Here is a 13,580-nt window from a genome sequence, read left to right as displayed (position 1 = left end):
CCGTAATGGCCGCCGTCTGCATCGCGAACCCCTTGATAAACTTGCGATAGAAGTTGGCGAAGCCGACAAACCGCTGGACCTCCTTCCGGTTGCGCGGGCTCTTCCAATCCAACACCGCACGAACCTTGGCGCTGTCCATGGCTAGCCCCTTGTCCGACAACTTGTAACCCAAGAAATCCACCTCCGTCGTGTCGAACTGGCACTTCTCCAGTTTGGCGTACAGTCTATGCTGCTGCAGCCTCTTCAGCACCTCCCGAACATCTTGGTCATGGGCTTGCTGCGATTCGGAGAATATCAGGATGTCATCCAGAAAGCAGACGCACTTCTTGTAAAGGAGTCCCGCCAACACATGATGCATGAAAGCTTGGAAACAGTGAGAACCGTTTTGCAATCCAAACGGCATCACTCTGTATTCGTAGGTGCCCAGAGGCGTGAACATGGCTGTCTTCCACTCATCGCCCTCCCTCATGCGGATGAGATTGTACGCACCTCGCAGGTCCAACTTGGTGAACACGCGTCCCTTGCGCACCGTCGCTAGTAGGTCGTCAATCCTGGGCATGGGGAAATCAGAAGGCTTGGTCATCTTGTTTAAGAGGCGAAAATCCACCACCAGTCTTTTTTGGGGCGTGTCTTTCTTCTTCACGAAGAAAACAGGACTGCCCCCTACTGCCCTGGACTCCCGGATGAAACCGCGCTGCAAATTGTGATCTATGAACTGTTTGAGTTCCTGTAATTCGTCCTCAGACATGGAATACAGCTTCCCTTTCGGCAGCGTCGCCCCTGGTAGGAGGTCAATCTTGCAGTCATATTGCCTGTGCGGTGGTAGCTTGTCAGCCTCTTTCTCGCAGAAGACCTCCAGAAAGTCTGCGTATTTGTGGGGGACTGCTTGCAACGTTCCCAACTGCAGTTGTGATTCCTCCTCCTCTCCCTCCTGTCTGGGCAGGATGCAGTGTTCTGCGCAATAAGAGGAGCCGAAGATCAGCTGTCTCTGGTACCAAGCCAGTGTCGGACTGTGCCTGTCCAGCCAACTCATGCCCAACACAATGGGCGTGTCCGACAGTTGGGTGACATTAAAACTGATGACTTCCCTGTGGTTGCCAAGGCGCATCACCATCGGTGGCGTTTGCTTCACCACCTGCCCCCCTAGCAACTCTCTGCCATCCACTGTGACGACTTGCAGGGGCAGAGTGGCAGGCAGTAGCTGTATAGCGTGCTGCTCCACAAAATCCTGCGCTATAAAGTCTGCGTTGCTTCCAGAATCCACAGAAAGCGGCACTTCGATAGTGACGCCATCGGGTAGCTGGAGAGATGCTGTGAGCTGCACTACTGGTTTGGGTGGGAGGGGGTCCGTGGGTTGCAAGATCGCTGGGGACTGCTTCACTGATGCGTCTGGCTGGGCCCCAGTGCCTCTGTCTCCAGCCAGACATCGTCGTTTCCCTGCTGTGGTCCTCCTTGCTGCGTTGCTGCAGTCACCATTGCTGAGGCTGCAGTGTGCTTGTGGAGCCTCCGGGGACACTCTTTCGCCAAATGGCCTGGATCCTCGCAGATGTAACACTTCCTGTTCCCTCTAGGAGGCTTCGCTTTCACTGCTGTCGGTGCTTGGGCTCTGGCTGCTGACTGAGCCCTTGCACCTCCAACCTCCATCGGTTCCCCTCCCCCTCCAGGCGGAGGTGTGGATTGCGCACGCGCTGCTTCTCTTGGAATGAAAGAGAAACTTCTCGCTGCTTCGCGCCCTCCACGTCCTTCATCTCTGCACCATGGACGTTCTTCCAGCCTCACCCCCACAGTCAGCGCCCTTTGGACCACCTCCTGCGTGCTTCGGGGCCTCTCCCCCCTTGCAATCTCATCCTTGACCGCAGAGCTTAGACCCTCCCAGAACAGGTCTCTGACAGGGGGCGAATCCCGGTCCCACTCTAAGGCACTGACCAGCGCAAAAAAGCGGGCGTGGTACTGCCGGACGCTTGCCCTCCCTTGTTTTAGTCCATGAATCTCCCGTCGGGCAAGATCCACATCAATAGTAGACAAAAAACACGCATCCATCGCTTTGATAAAGGCATCTGCATTCTGAAGCGCCGGATCTTTATCCCTCCACAAATTGCGTAGCCACGCTTTAGCATCCCCATGCAAATGGGATAGTATGAACCCCACTTTCTCTTCCTCATCTCTAAAGTCTTTTGCCAGCAGTTGCAGTGCGCACATTACGTCTGCTCGAAAATTGGGGTACTGTTGTAAATTCCCATCGAAGTGAGCCACAAGCCCTCCTGCTCTCCGTGCCAACCCAACCCCCTCCGGTCTGGGTCCTGGCTGCCCGTGTTTAACCCATGCTTCAAACCTGGCGTGGAGATCTCTGTAGGCGGCTGCCGCATCCTCCTCCCTCTTCTTGGATGCCAGTACCTCCGCGTTCAATTGGGTAACTGCCTGTTGCAGCGCTGCAACTGTCTCTGCTTCCGTCATCTCTGCTAACCGTCGTGAGCTTGCTCCCAAACACCGATCCCCTCCTCCAGCTGCCTCTCTCTCCGCTGCGAGATATCAGGTGTCCGAAGCTTTTGTGAGACGGGTCTTACTGTCAGAGCTGCCACCCAGTCCCAGCTCACATAGGACCAAGTCCGCCAGCGTTCACTTTATAAGAGTCTTTATTAAGTTACAGGTTTCATTTCCGAACTGCAGCGTGCAGCTCTACACCTTCTGCCCTAGGTCGGCGAAGACCCGTCTGAGTCCCCGCCTCTTGCACACCAGCTTAATACCCTAGCCTTGCTCCACCTCCTTCGCCTCTCCCTACGTCTCTGGGTCCTTCTGCCCCCCTGGGCCTCCTCCTTTCTACTCTCCTCTGACGCTGACCCCCCTGATCCTTCTGCCTCCTTGCGGCGGGCTTTGGGACCTGGCTCACTCTCCGGGCTGCTTACTGCTCCAGCTTCCGCTGCATTTGAACTTGGCGCGCGCGCCCAACTCTCTACTTTCCTCTTAACCGTTGCCTCGCTCTCTGAGGAGGGCGTGACCACCCCTGACTCGTGCCCTCCCTCCTGCTGACAGCCTCCGGAACCCGATGCCTGGCTACCTTCCTCCCTGCTGCTCTCAGTCTTGAGCGTGGGTCCCGACTTCCAGCTGCTGCCGCCCTCAGTTATGAGCGTGGGTCCCGACTTCCAGCTGCTACTCTCTGAATCTCCTCTGTTCCCTTCCTCCTGGGGTGTCCCCCCGGATCCCCCCCTTGCTCTGCTCACTGGGGCTCCCTTTTGGGAGTCCTCTGACTCACTGCTTAGGCTTGGAGATCTCGGGTCGTCATCATCACTCATTTTCCCTTCGGATTCCTCCCCCTCGCTCTCTGCTTCCTCCCTTCTCTGCGTCTCTGCTCCTGAACCCCTGACACTTAAGAAGCCAGACTCATGTTTTATCACACATTTCCTAAGTAAATAGCAGAAGAGTGCTTTGAAGGATTTAGCATCTACAGTCCTTTGTTCCACTGGCTGTTACTAGCACAACTCTTGAGGAGCTCACCCTTGTAAAAACCAAAAATGAACGACAAAATGATCTTGCAATCGATATTAGACATCAAACCACAGTTAAGGAAGCTTAGCTATGATTTTTCATGGCATCTGATCTGACATCTCATGGTCTGAAAGCCAGTCAGCAAATCAGTCTAAGGCCATGGTTTGAACAAGTTTCTGTACAAATTGACAAACCATAGGCATGGCAGTTAGTCTACCTCTTAAGGCTCTTGCACCACATAAACAAGAGCACACAGCTAAGGAAAAGAAGAGTAAGTGAAGCAACCATAAATATCTTGGAAGAGCGAGATGAAAATATAATAAAGTAAAAGGAAACAAATCATAGGTGAGCACAAGCAGCTCTAAATTATGGACTGCACCTGTGTTTCTCTGGTGTGAGGTCTCAATTGAGCCAGTGTGAGGTACTGCACTAATTCAAAATACATGAGAAAACCCCCACAACATGCACATACATTTTACCTGAACCACCAGCTGAGAGGTTTCATTGGGCTGCTCTATGTTCCCTTCCTGTTCATCTATTTCAAAAGCAGGCAGAATGCTACTTTCTATCCAAGCTCCTGCTTTCTCCAAAGCTGACAGGTACTCCTGCCCTTCAGAGGCAAACTGTTAAGATGAAAACAGAAGCACACAAATATGTGATATAATATATTCAGATTCTGAGAGCTATTGCTGCTCAAACGCAGAGCAACTCTTGACATGACAGTACCTTATACTGAAGATGTATATTTAATCTGCAATACAGACTGAAGGCTCTCAGTGCAGTTGCAGGGTAAAAGGGAGGCCTTGCATCAGATCCTCTACTAGAAGAGCCTAGAACATCCTGAAATGTAAAAATCATACTTAGGAAGAAAACAATCTGAACATCCTGCACAGAGATTTTGAGGAGTGGAGGATATTTATGAGTACAGGTAATTCACATCTTAGGCGGGGTTTACATTCCTCGCCATCACACACATAAGCAAAATAGTGTGAAGCTAGAACGATCCCCGGAACTGACAACATGAACCATAAACCAATACAAAAGAGGCTAATTGTTCATTCTATTGAGAAAATTACACTAGGCAACCTAGCTACCCAATTCTGATGATGCACTGGATGCTCACCCTCAAATAAAATGTTAATCCACACACCTGAAGTAAACGGTGAGTATCGCCCATCTGGCATATTGCCACATTGCCCACTTTAACCTAGTTTAAGTGTCGCTCCAGCAAGCATATATTAGCATGCACTGCATCATCCTGTTCAAACTGTTCCATTTTATTACAGAGGTTGCACAATAAGAGACAAAAAGACTTGTGCTTGTGAGGAAATACAAACACATCACTGTAGTCAAGATCTTTCTCATGGTAGTTTCTGTATTAAGTAATCTGCACAATCCTGCTGCTCCTTGCAAATGCAAAGGTTCTAGGTTGGAGCAAATATAGAAGAACAGAAGTATAATTATCATATATCATTTATCTTTTGGGAATCTTTGACCAATATTATCAAGCAATGTTAATCTGAACTGACATAGCCTGATAACACTATGTATACATTCTGAACAGAGATGAAGATTTTTACATCAATTTGACCCACAATAAAATATAAACTCTTAGACAACATATAAAGGCTACATTTTGTTGGAATAAGTTGCTTCAAAGGTTTACTGGATGATTATGGAGCAGAGAAAGATATCCACAAGCAGATAACAGCAGAAAACCTTATGTGTTACTTGCTGGCATTAATTCAGATTGTCATACAGTACTGTGGAAGAGTGAAATCTAACCTTTGCAGCTTCAAGAGCTTTCAAAAGATGGTCCAGGTTCTCTTTGGGGAGTGATAGGAGACATTCCCGATTCATGTAATGAGTCAGCAAATACTCCATATAATCAAGCGCCAATTCTGGTTTTGACTCATGTGTCTCCTGGATACGTACTCGCCGTTCGGAAGTGCCATTACTCTAAATACAAAGAGAAAAGAGCTCCTTTATATTTAAACAGTAGGAAGATGTCATTTTAAAATGTTAACTAAAGCAATGATCCATCTACAAAAGGTGCATAAGGCAATGCATTCAAAGCCCAACTTTTTTTTAAGTATAATTTTTATTATTTTCTTTTTTAACATAGTACAGTATTTCAAACATTACATTAACAATATACTCTTTGCTCTGCCAAGTTTCAAAGCCAGACTTTTAACACACCTCTCTTCCAACTGGTTCAGCAGTCATCCAGTCACAGATTAATTCAAGAATGTGTCCTACTTTCCCCCAACGACACAGACAGTCAAGCAGGGAAGAGTATTTGTTTTCAGTGGCACCATTTTCCAGATTCTTCAGTTTAGAGACCACACCACAACTAGAAACAAATGCAAACATGGCACGTTAGCCATTTAAGCACATAAGGTTACCTCAAAAGCCCACACAACTTTTCAACATGCCTATGGATCAAAATATCCTTACTAGAATCAAATCTGCATGGCACACAGTTGACAGGAAAAGTTTCTATCTACATTTGCAACTATAACTAAATACATAAATACCTGAATGTAGGAATAGCAGCAGGAGTCATGAAAGATGCAAGGACAATTATTGGTGACACACAACGATCATCCTAGGTTGAAACAAAGAACAGTCTAATAAGGAATTTCTAAACATTTGATAAACAAGGCCACTTACAAAGAGAACCAAATGGTGCCCCTCCATTTTCACAGCAAGTTCCTAATTCATTAAGATTCTCAAAGTCAGGTCAAGAATTATTAAGCCTGATTCATATTGGTACACCTTGTATACTTGACTGCCACAAGTTTGGTCTGCCTAGACTGTGCTACAAATATAATCTAGCAATGCTGTTAGATCTGATGTACATTTGGCTTGCATATGTTTACTGTTGTACTTCCCAGTGCATTTTTTTTCAGTTTTGAACAGCGCTGAATAAAAAGAATCTCTGATCATTGAGATATATGAATGACAAACATTCCATATGAATACATTTATATATATATAAATGGAAAGAGCATCCATGCATTCAAAGTTACACCGACGTTATGATTTAATGTCTTAAAGTTAGAGCAAATACAGAGGCAGACCAATAACAACACATTTGCAATATTTCCAACCCTTTCTCTTATCTACAGGATGTTGGATGAATGTACTGCAGTTCTTCAATCTAATGATCTGTTATGAACCACCCTAGGATCCCTGGATGAAGGGTGGTATACAAATGTAATTCATAATAGTAATAATAATTATTACAATGACGATGAACTGATTGTCTTGTACTTCACAGAATTCTCTTATTCCTACTGTATTCCCTCTACACAAAAACCCAAGCAAGTTCCTTCTTTCTGTTTTTAATACCTTTGCATTCTTTCGCCTATACCTACTGAGGGACAAGGGGCCACAGAATAAAGCTTGGGAGATAAGTGTTACTGTAAGTTGGAGTTCAAGGGGGCTGTTCTGTTTGTAATTGTACCCTTTCCACAAACAGAATGAACCCTTTGCATCCAATACATCTATAGGAATTTTAAAGTGTACCTCACAGGAGAACTTACCTTAAATACTTTTAAATATTCAGATAGCACAGAAGCAAATTTTCGGACAATATGGTTTTTGGCTCCTTCGTTGCGATTAAGTGGTTTTTGAATGCTTCTCCACAGAATTACAATTATTTCAAGTAAGCCTGCCATGGAAGGTATGTCATCAACTGACAACACATTATGTGGCACCTGAAATGTAAACATGTGAGGATTATTATGCAATTTCTCTTGCACAGTGCATCTCAAATCAGGCTTATAGGCTTTTTAAAAAATGGAACGGGCCTTCTTGAACTCATGTATATGTTAATACAACAGAAGTTGTCAGGGATTTTAGAAAGAAAGCCATTTTAGAAGTTTGCCATTATCTGAGAGGGCCAGTGTTCCAGGAATCAAGGGGGAAATGAACATTAACTGTTTATAAGAAGAACCCGTTGGATCATGCCCATGGCCCATCGAGTCCACCATTCTGTTCTCACACTGGCCAACCAGATGCATAGGGGAATACCAAAAGCAAGGCCTGAGAGCAACAGTTCTCTCCCAACTTGTGATCCCCAGCGACTGACATTCAGACGCATACTGCCACCAACAGTGGTAGGAGAACATAGGCGTCAGGGCTGGGAGGCATTGATAGAAGCTGGAGATACAGAAACAAGATGAGGACCCTGAAAAATGAATGCGGGGGCAGGAAGAGCAAGGGAAACCAGCATTTCAAAGCAAGCCTTTCCAGAGACTGCAAAAGAAAGCCTAAAGAAAACACAGTAGTAATAATAATAATAATAATAATAATAATAATAATAATAATAATAATAATAAAATTTATACCCCATCCACTCTGGGCAGCTCCCAACCCAAGTAATACTTCTTATGAATTTATTTTTTACTTTAGAAAATGCCTAGACCAGTGGTGGCCAAACTCGGCCCTCCAGATGTTTTGGGACTACAATTCCCATCATCCCTGACCACTGGTTCTGTTAGCTAGGGGTGATGGGAGTTGTAGTCCCAAAACATCTGGGGGGCCAAGTTTGGCCACCACTGGCCTAGATTCAAACATTGTAGCAGTTTATGGGTTAGCTGCCAGAAATTTAGCTGCTAGAATGAAATTATAGTTTAAATCTGGTTCAGGTGCTGACAGTCCAAGTAATAATCAATATGGTACAGAGTGAACACACCTCACACAGGCCTGGTTCCACAGTAGGGCAAACACAGCCTCTGGGACCGTGTGCTGGCTCCTAGATAGGAACTTGCAGCTGCTTTGCTCCTTTCTGGTCTGTCCTACTAACCAGTTTTCTAGGTTTGGACAACACACTAAGCCAGGGGTCTGCAACCCGCGGCTCCGGAACCGCATGTGGCTCTTTTACACCTTTGCCGCGGCTCCGGAGCGGATACTAGCGAGGGGAGGAGGTGCATTGTGCGCCCCGAAACTCCCCACTGTGGCGGGCGCTGTACTGGCTGTGACGTCGCATGGGGGCGGTGCGTGCATTAGTCACGCACTGTCCCGACATCACCTTCCCGGTTTTGCGGCTCCCAGTTTTTTTCCTTCAGAAAAAGGGTCCAAGTGGCTCTTTTTGTCTTAAAGGTTGCAGACCCCTGCACTAAGCCAAACCTTGGTTCAGCAGCTGTGCTGCAACTGGGGAACATCACATCTCACATCAAGCACCAAGGAACACTCTTGGTAAGTGTCAGAGCTGCTTCAAGATCCTAGCTCACAGAGGATCACGCTAGCCAGCGGTTACTTAGTAAAAGTCTTTATTGAATTACAGTTTCCATTCTCAAGCTGCTGCGTGCAGCTCTACGTCTTATGGGTTAGACCGGCGAAGCTCCGTCTGAGTCTCCGCCCCCTGTACACCAGCTAAGTACCCTAGCCTTACTCCACCTTTTCCGCCTGACCATTCTTCTCTGGGTCCCTCTGCCCCCCGTGGTCTCTTCCTTTCTGGACGCTTCTGACGCTGACCCCCCGGACCCTTCTGTCTCCTTGCATCGGGCTTTAGGACCTGGCTCCCTTTCCGGGCTGCTTACTGCTCCACCTTCCTGTGTATTTGAACTTGGCGCGCGCGCCCAACCTTCCACTTGCCGCCTGACCGTTTTCCTCGCTCCCCGATGGAGGTGTGGCCACTCCTGACTCATGCCCTCCCTCCAGCTGCGAGCTGCCAGAGCTCGGTACCTGGCGTCCTTCCTCTCCACTACGTTCTGTTGGTGATGCTGGCCCCGATTTCCAACTGCTGCTCTCTGAGCCCCCTCTGGACCCTTCTTCCTGGGGTGTCCCCCTAGTCTCCCCCCTTGCTCTGGCCACTGGCGCTCCTTCCTGTGAATCTTCTGATTCACTGGAAAAACTCGGAGATCTCGGGTCGTCGTCATCACTCATCTTTTCTTCTGCCTCCTCCCCTTCGCTCTCTGTTTCCTCCCTTGCCCTCGCCTCTGCTCCTGAACCCCTGACAGTAAGTGAAACAGTGAACAGTTGTCCTCTATATTTTGTCCCAAAGAGTAAGACAGAAGAAAGGCTGAGGTCCTGAGTACAATCCCTGGCTGGGAACACCCCGTCTGAAACCATGGAAAGCCACTACTGGTCAGTGTAGACAATACTGAGCCAAGTACATAGACCACTTCTTATTCTCCTAACTAGCATTTTTATCTTAGAAACTTTGCGTTGCATTCTTACACTCATGTTCTCTTTCTCACTGTCTTCATCATCGCTGTCAGATGCTTTTAATCCCTGCCGGATACAGGCGTTCAAACAGCTCTGAATGGTAAGCATCAATTTAGCTAAAATTAAAGAACAAAGCGTGCAATTGTGAAAGATAGTGTGAAACAGGAACAATTTAAAGTAGTGGGCAGCAAACAGTCAACCGAATCATTACTTACATTAAAAAAAAGGGAGTAAATTTAAACATTTAAAGTCTTCAATGTAAACAAAAGATAAAAATGAAAACAGTTTAATGATAAAACACGGTGCTGCTTAGAGCTTAATATTTTATTCATTCTATTTCTTGCTAGTGTTTTTAATTGATTTGTAAATGGCCTTGAGCATCTTCATGGCTATATATTTTAATATAAAATAAAAATAAATTATTTAAATGTAGCTGAAGTTAACACCCTGTATCACTCAATGGCTATGCACTGAGGAGGGAGTTAAGTACGATCTCCATTTAAAAATAAATAAGCCAAGTAGATACATAATGCATGCATATAAAAGGTAGCAATAAGAATAAAAACCCCATATAGGTCTCTCTCTCTCTCTCCCTTCCCGGCATTTATAATTTGGCACAGAATTTTCAGAAGCAGCTACTGGCCTATGAGCATTTACAGTAAGAGCTACTACACAATACTTTTGCTCATAGATTCTTTATTATAAACCAAGCCATTAGCTCTCCAGAACTTTACCTATGTTGGTTGGGCTGGTGTACTCATAAGCATACTGGTAGAACTTTCTAGCCGCTGCTGGGTTCATTTGGATTAGTGTGACACAGCGCTCACACCACACTTCTTCCGGTTGATCGATGGGCATGAAAGAGCTGAACAGGAGATTTACTATGCGCCGGGACACAGGCCGTGAATCAATCTCAAGGCGAGTTAAGAGATGTTCTATAGGACAGATTTTCCAGAACTGATTTGTGAGGAATTTGGAGCAGGGCAGTGTGGAGGTGAGGAAGAGGAAGAAAAAGAAAAAGGTTATCATGATTACATTATCTAATAATCCCATTTTGCCTTTTTTACATGATGTTTTTTCTAAAATCTCTATTCAAAACATTCCTTTACAAATCCCCCCCTGGATCATCACAGCCTCAACCTTTCAGCATTTCTGCTAGTCAATACTATTATTATTTCTTACCCGTCCTTTACCATAAAGGTTACAAATTGTTCCCACAAACCTATGCAGGCTCCAACAATATAAAAAGACAATGTTAAAATCAACTAGCCCTCTTCCAACTTGCCCTTGTCCTGTAGTATCGTCCGTTAAGAGTTTGGGTGTAATCTTCGATACCTCCCTCTCTATGGAGGCGCAGATTACAGCTATAACAAAGGCGGCATTTTTTCATCTCCGCCAAGCTAAGCAGTTGGCTCCTTATCTCTCTCGCCCTGACCTAGCCACTGTGATCCATGCGACGGTCACCTCCAGACTGGATTATTGTAACTCGCTCTACGTGGGGCTGCCCTTGAGACTGACCCAGAAACTCCAGCGGGTGCAGAATGCCGCGGCGAGACTCCTTACGGGGTCTTCGCTGCGAGATCACATCCATCCAGTACTATACCAGCTGCACTGGCTCCCGGTGGAGTACAGGATCAGGTTTAAGGTGCTGGTTTTAACCTTTAAAGCCCTATACGGCCTAGGACCCTCGTACCTATGGGACCGCCTCTCCTGGTATGTCCCACAGAGAAATTTACGGTCTGCAAATAAAAACACCCTAAAGATCCCAGGCCACAGAGAGGTTAGGTTGGCCTCAACTAGAGCCAGGGCTTTCTCGGCCGCGGCTCCAATCTGGTGGAACGCTCTGTCACAAGAGACTAGGGCCCTGCAGGACCTGACATCCTTCCGCAGGGCCTGCAAGACAGAGCTGTTCCACCAGGCCTTTTGTCAGGGTGCAGCATGACCCCCTCCTCTGGCAATCTGCACAAAATTTTGGTTGATGGTTGCCATTAATTTGATTTTAATTTGATTTAATTAATTTTATAATGAATGTTTTAGAATGTTGGATTATTTTGATTGTTGTTAGCCGCCCTGAGCCCAGCTTCGGCTGGGGAGGGCGGGATATAAATAAAATTTATTATTATTATTATTATTATCACACCTTGTTATCTACCTCTGTCTGCATCCAGATAAGGCTTCTGGGAACAGAATGCCACATCGTTATTGTGGCAGTTCCGGGCACACTACTGGGGTTAAAAACAGAGCAGGGAGCAGAAGATCTTATTCATGCAGTTGTTGTACACACGCTGGTCTCAATGCACCTGCATGAGTATGAAAATGCTTTTTTGCAGCAGGTTGAAAATGGGAAACCTGTATCACAGCTGAACAGCTATTTGGATATTTCTTCCCTTTTATCTCTTCTCTCTTCCCTCATCTCAGCACCATTAGGAATGGGCCATGTGCCTGTTCTTCCTCCCACAGGTGCAGAAGTGCCAACAAAGAGACTCCATTTATCTAAGCAAGACTATGGATGCTAAAGCAGAAACAGGTTCCATATCCAGGGTCAGGAGAGCTTGCAAATAATTGCATTCACTTCTCTGACCAGAGGTAAGAGCAGAAAGGAAGAGCTCAAGGCTTATTCCTGATCTTGCCACACATAAAGGGCAAGTAGCAATGGTCAAATTAGCCTAGAAGTCAGCAGTGCTTTAAAAAGGTACTAATATCTGAACATACTTGTAAGGAACATGACCAGCTTTCCATTGACACATCGACAGACCCTTTACTCTGCTTACTGAATTATGTAAAATATGCCACCTTCTATCAAGAAGCAGCATTATGTATTATAATGTGTGGCCTGAGTAAATAGAATGATAAGGGAAATTTGGATTATAAAACTAACAATACTGAAAAAGCAAGAAGACTACAGTATAAGGAGCCCAGCACTGAGTTTATACAGAGTTATAAATTGAGCATTAACTTTATAATGATTAGCAGGTTCAAAGAAATTTAATGAATTCAAATAAATCAACTGAAAATTAAATATTATTATATATTATACTGTTTAAATAATAATTAAAGAATATAAATTGCATCAATCCAGTGTATTATACAGCCTTATAAATGTGAAAACTTTGTAATTTTGGAATCTTGCACGTGGGGAAGGGAATCAAATGGCACATTGCTTAGCCATTACTTATAAGTATGCATAGCAACGTGTGCCTGAAAAATAAACTCTCCTTTTTTCAAATATCAGTGTGAGTTTATCAGTACATGTGAAAGGATTGTCCTTTTCCCCTCTTATAAAAATCCAAGTCCTCATCATCATATGTATATTCCAGCAAATGCACCCCCCCCCCCAAATCAACGAAATAGCTGCCGGTGCAGACACAATAGAAATACTTTTCTAAGTCCCCATCCCAGAGGCTTCTATTAGTTTTATTGTAAACAACATAGGAATAAAGCACTCAAAAGATCACAGACATACGATGATATTATTGACCAAAGATCTTCTGATCCGATTTGATTCTAAACTAATATCTTCCTATTTCCTAAAAGCTGTTGGAATACAGTTGTCCCTCCTGGTTCTATTTCTTCCTAAACAATTCAGCAACATCCCAGCTCTTGGTATCCAGTTAATGCCCAGTTGAGTTCTCACATCTTTTCCAATTAGGGGCAGTTTATTTTTGCAGCTACAAAGTGCCAATAATTTGTAACTTATGTTTAAAAATAATCAGGAAATAACAGAATACAACTGCTGGACATACAATCAAGATAATTGCCAGAAAAACTGCAAAAAAGAAACCAGCATTTTTAAGGCACTGATTAGTTTAAAATACAACAATAGTAAATAGTTTGGAGTGAAGTGTTAATAGGTTACCTGCACCCCTATTCTTTTAGGATTGTTGCAGTACTGATGAATGTACATCTTTCAGAATAAATTG

General features: G+C 45.1%; 1 protein-coding gene across 6 annotated transcripts in view; it reads right to left on the bottom strand.

Moving 5' to 3' along the window:
• Positions 1-13,580, bottom strand: part of NCAPG2 (non-SMC condensin II complex subunit G2) — a 46,224-nt gene that overhangs the window by 18,036 nt on the left and 14,608 nt on the right. For all 6 annotated transcript variants that reach the window (XM_082192190.1, XM_082192195.1, XM_082192191.1 and 3 more), the window contains exons 14-21: positions 10,395-10,617; positions 9,673-9,776; positions 7,032-7,205; positions 6,021-6,091; positions 5,683-5,836; positions 5,269-5,442; positions 4,210-4,323; positions 3,963-4,106 (exon numbers count right to left, since the gene is read on the bottom strand). In XM_082192190.1, coding sequence (XP_082048316.1) covers positions 3,963-4,106; positions 4,210-4,323; positions 5,269-5,442; positions 5,683-5,836; positions 6,021-6,091; positions 7,032-7,205; positions 9,673-9,776; positions 10,395-10,617 — 1,158 coding nt within the window. The remainder of the gene's footprint in view (positions 1-3,962; positions 4,107-4,209; positions 4,324-5,268; positions 5,443-5,682; positions 5,837-6,020; positions 6,092-7,031; positions 7,206-9,672; positions 9,777-10,394; positions 10,618-13,580) is intronic.

The sequence above is a fragment of the Podarcis vaucheri genome (assembly GCF_965113315.1).
Source record: "Podarcis vaucheri genome assembly, chromosome: 12".
In the NCBI taxonomy this organism is placed as follows: domain Eukaryota; kingdom Metazoa; phylum Chordata; class Lepidosauria; order Squamata; family Lacertidae; genus Podarcis; species Podarcis vaucheri.
Note: the sequence above shows the minus strand (reverse complement) of the source record. Positions and strands in the feature narration are given on the sequence as shown.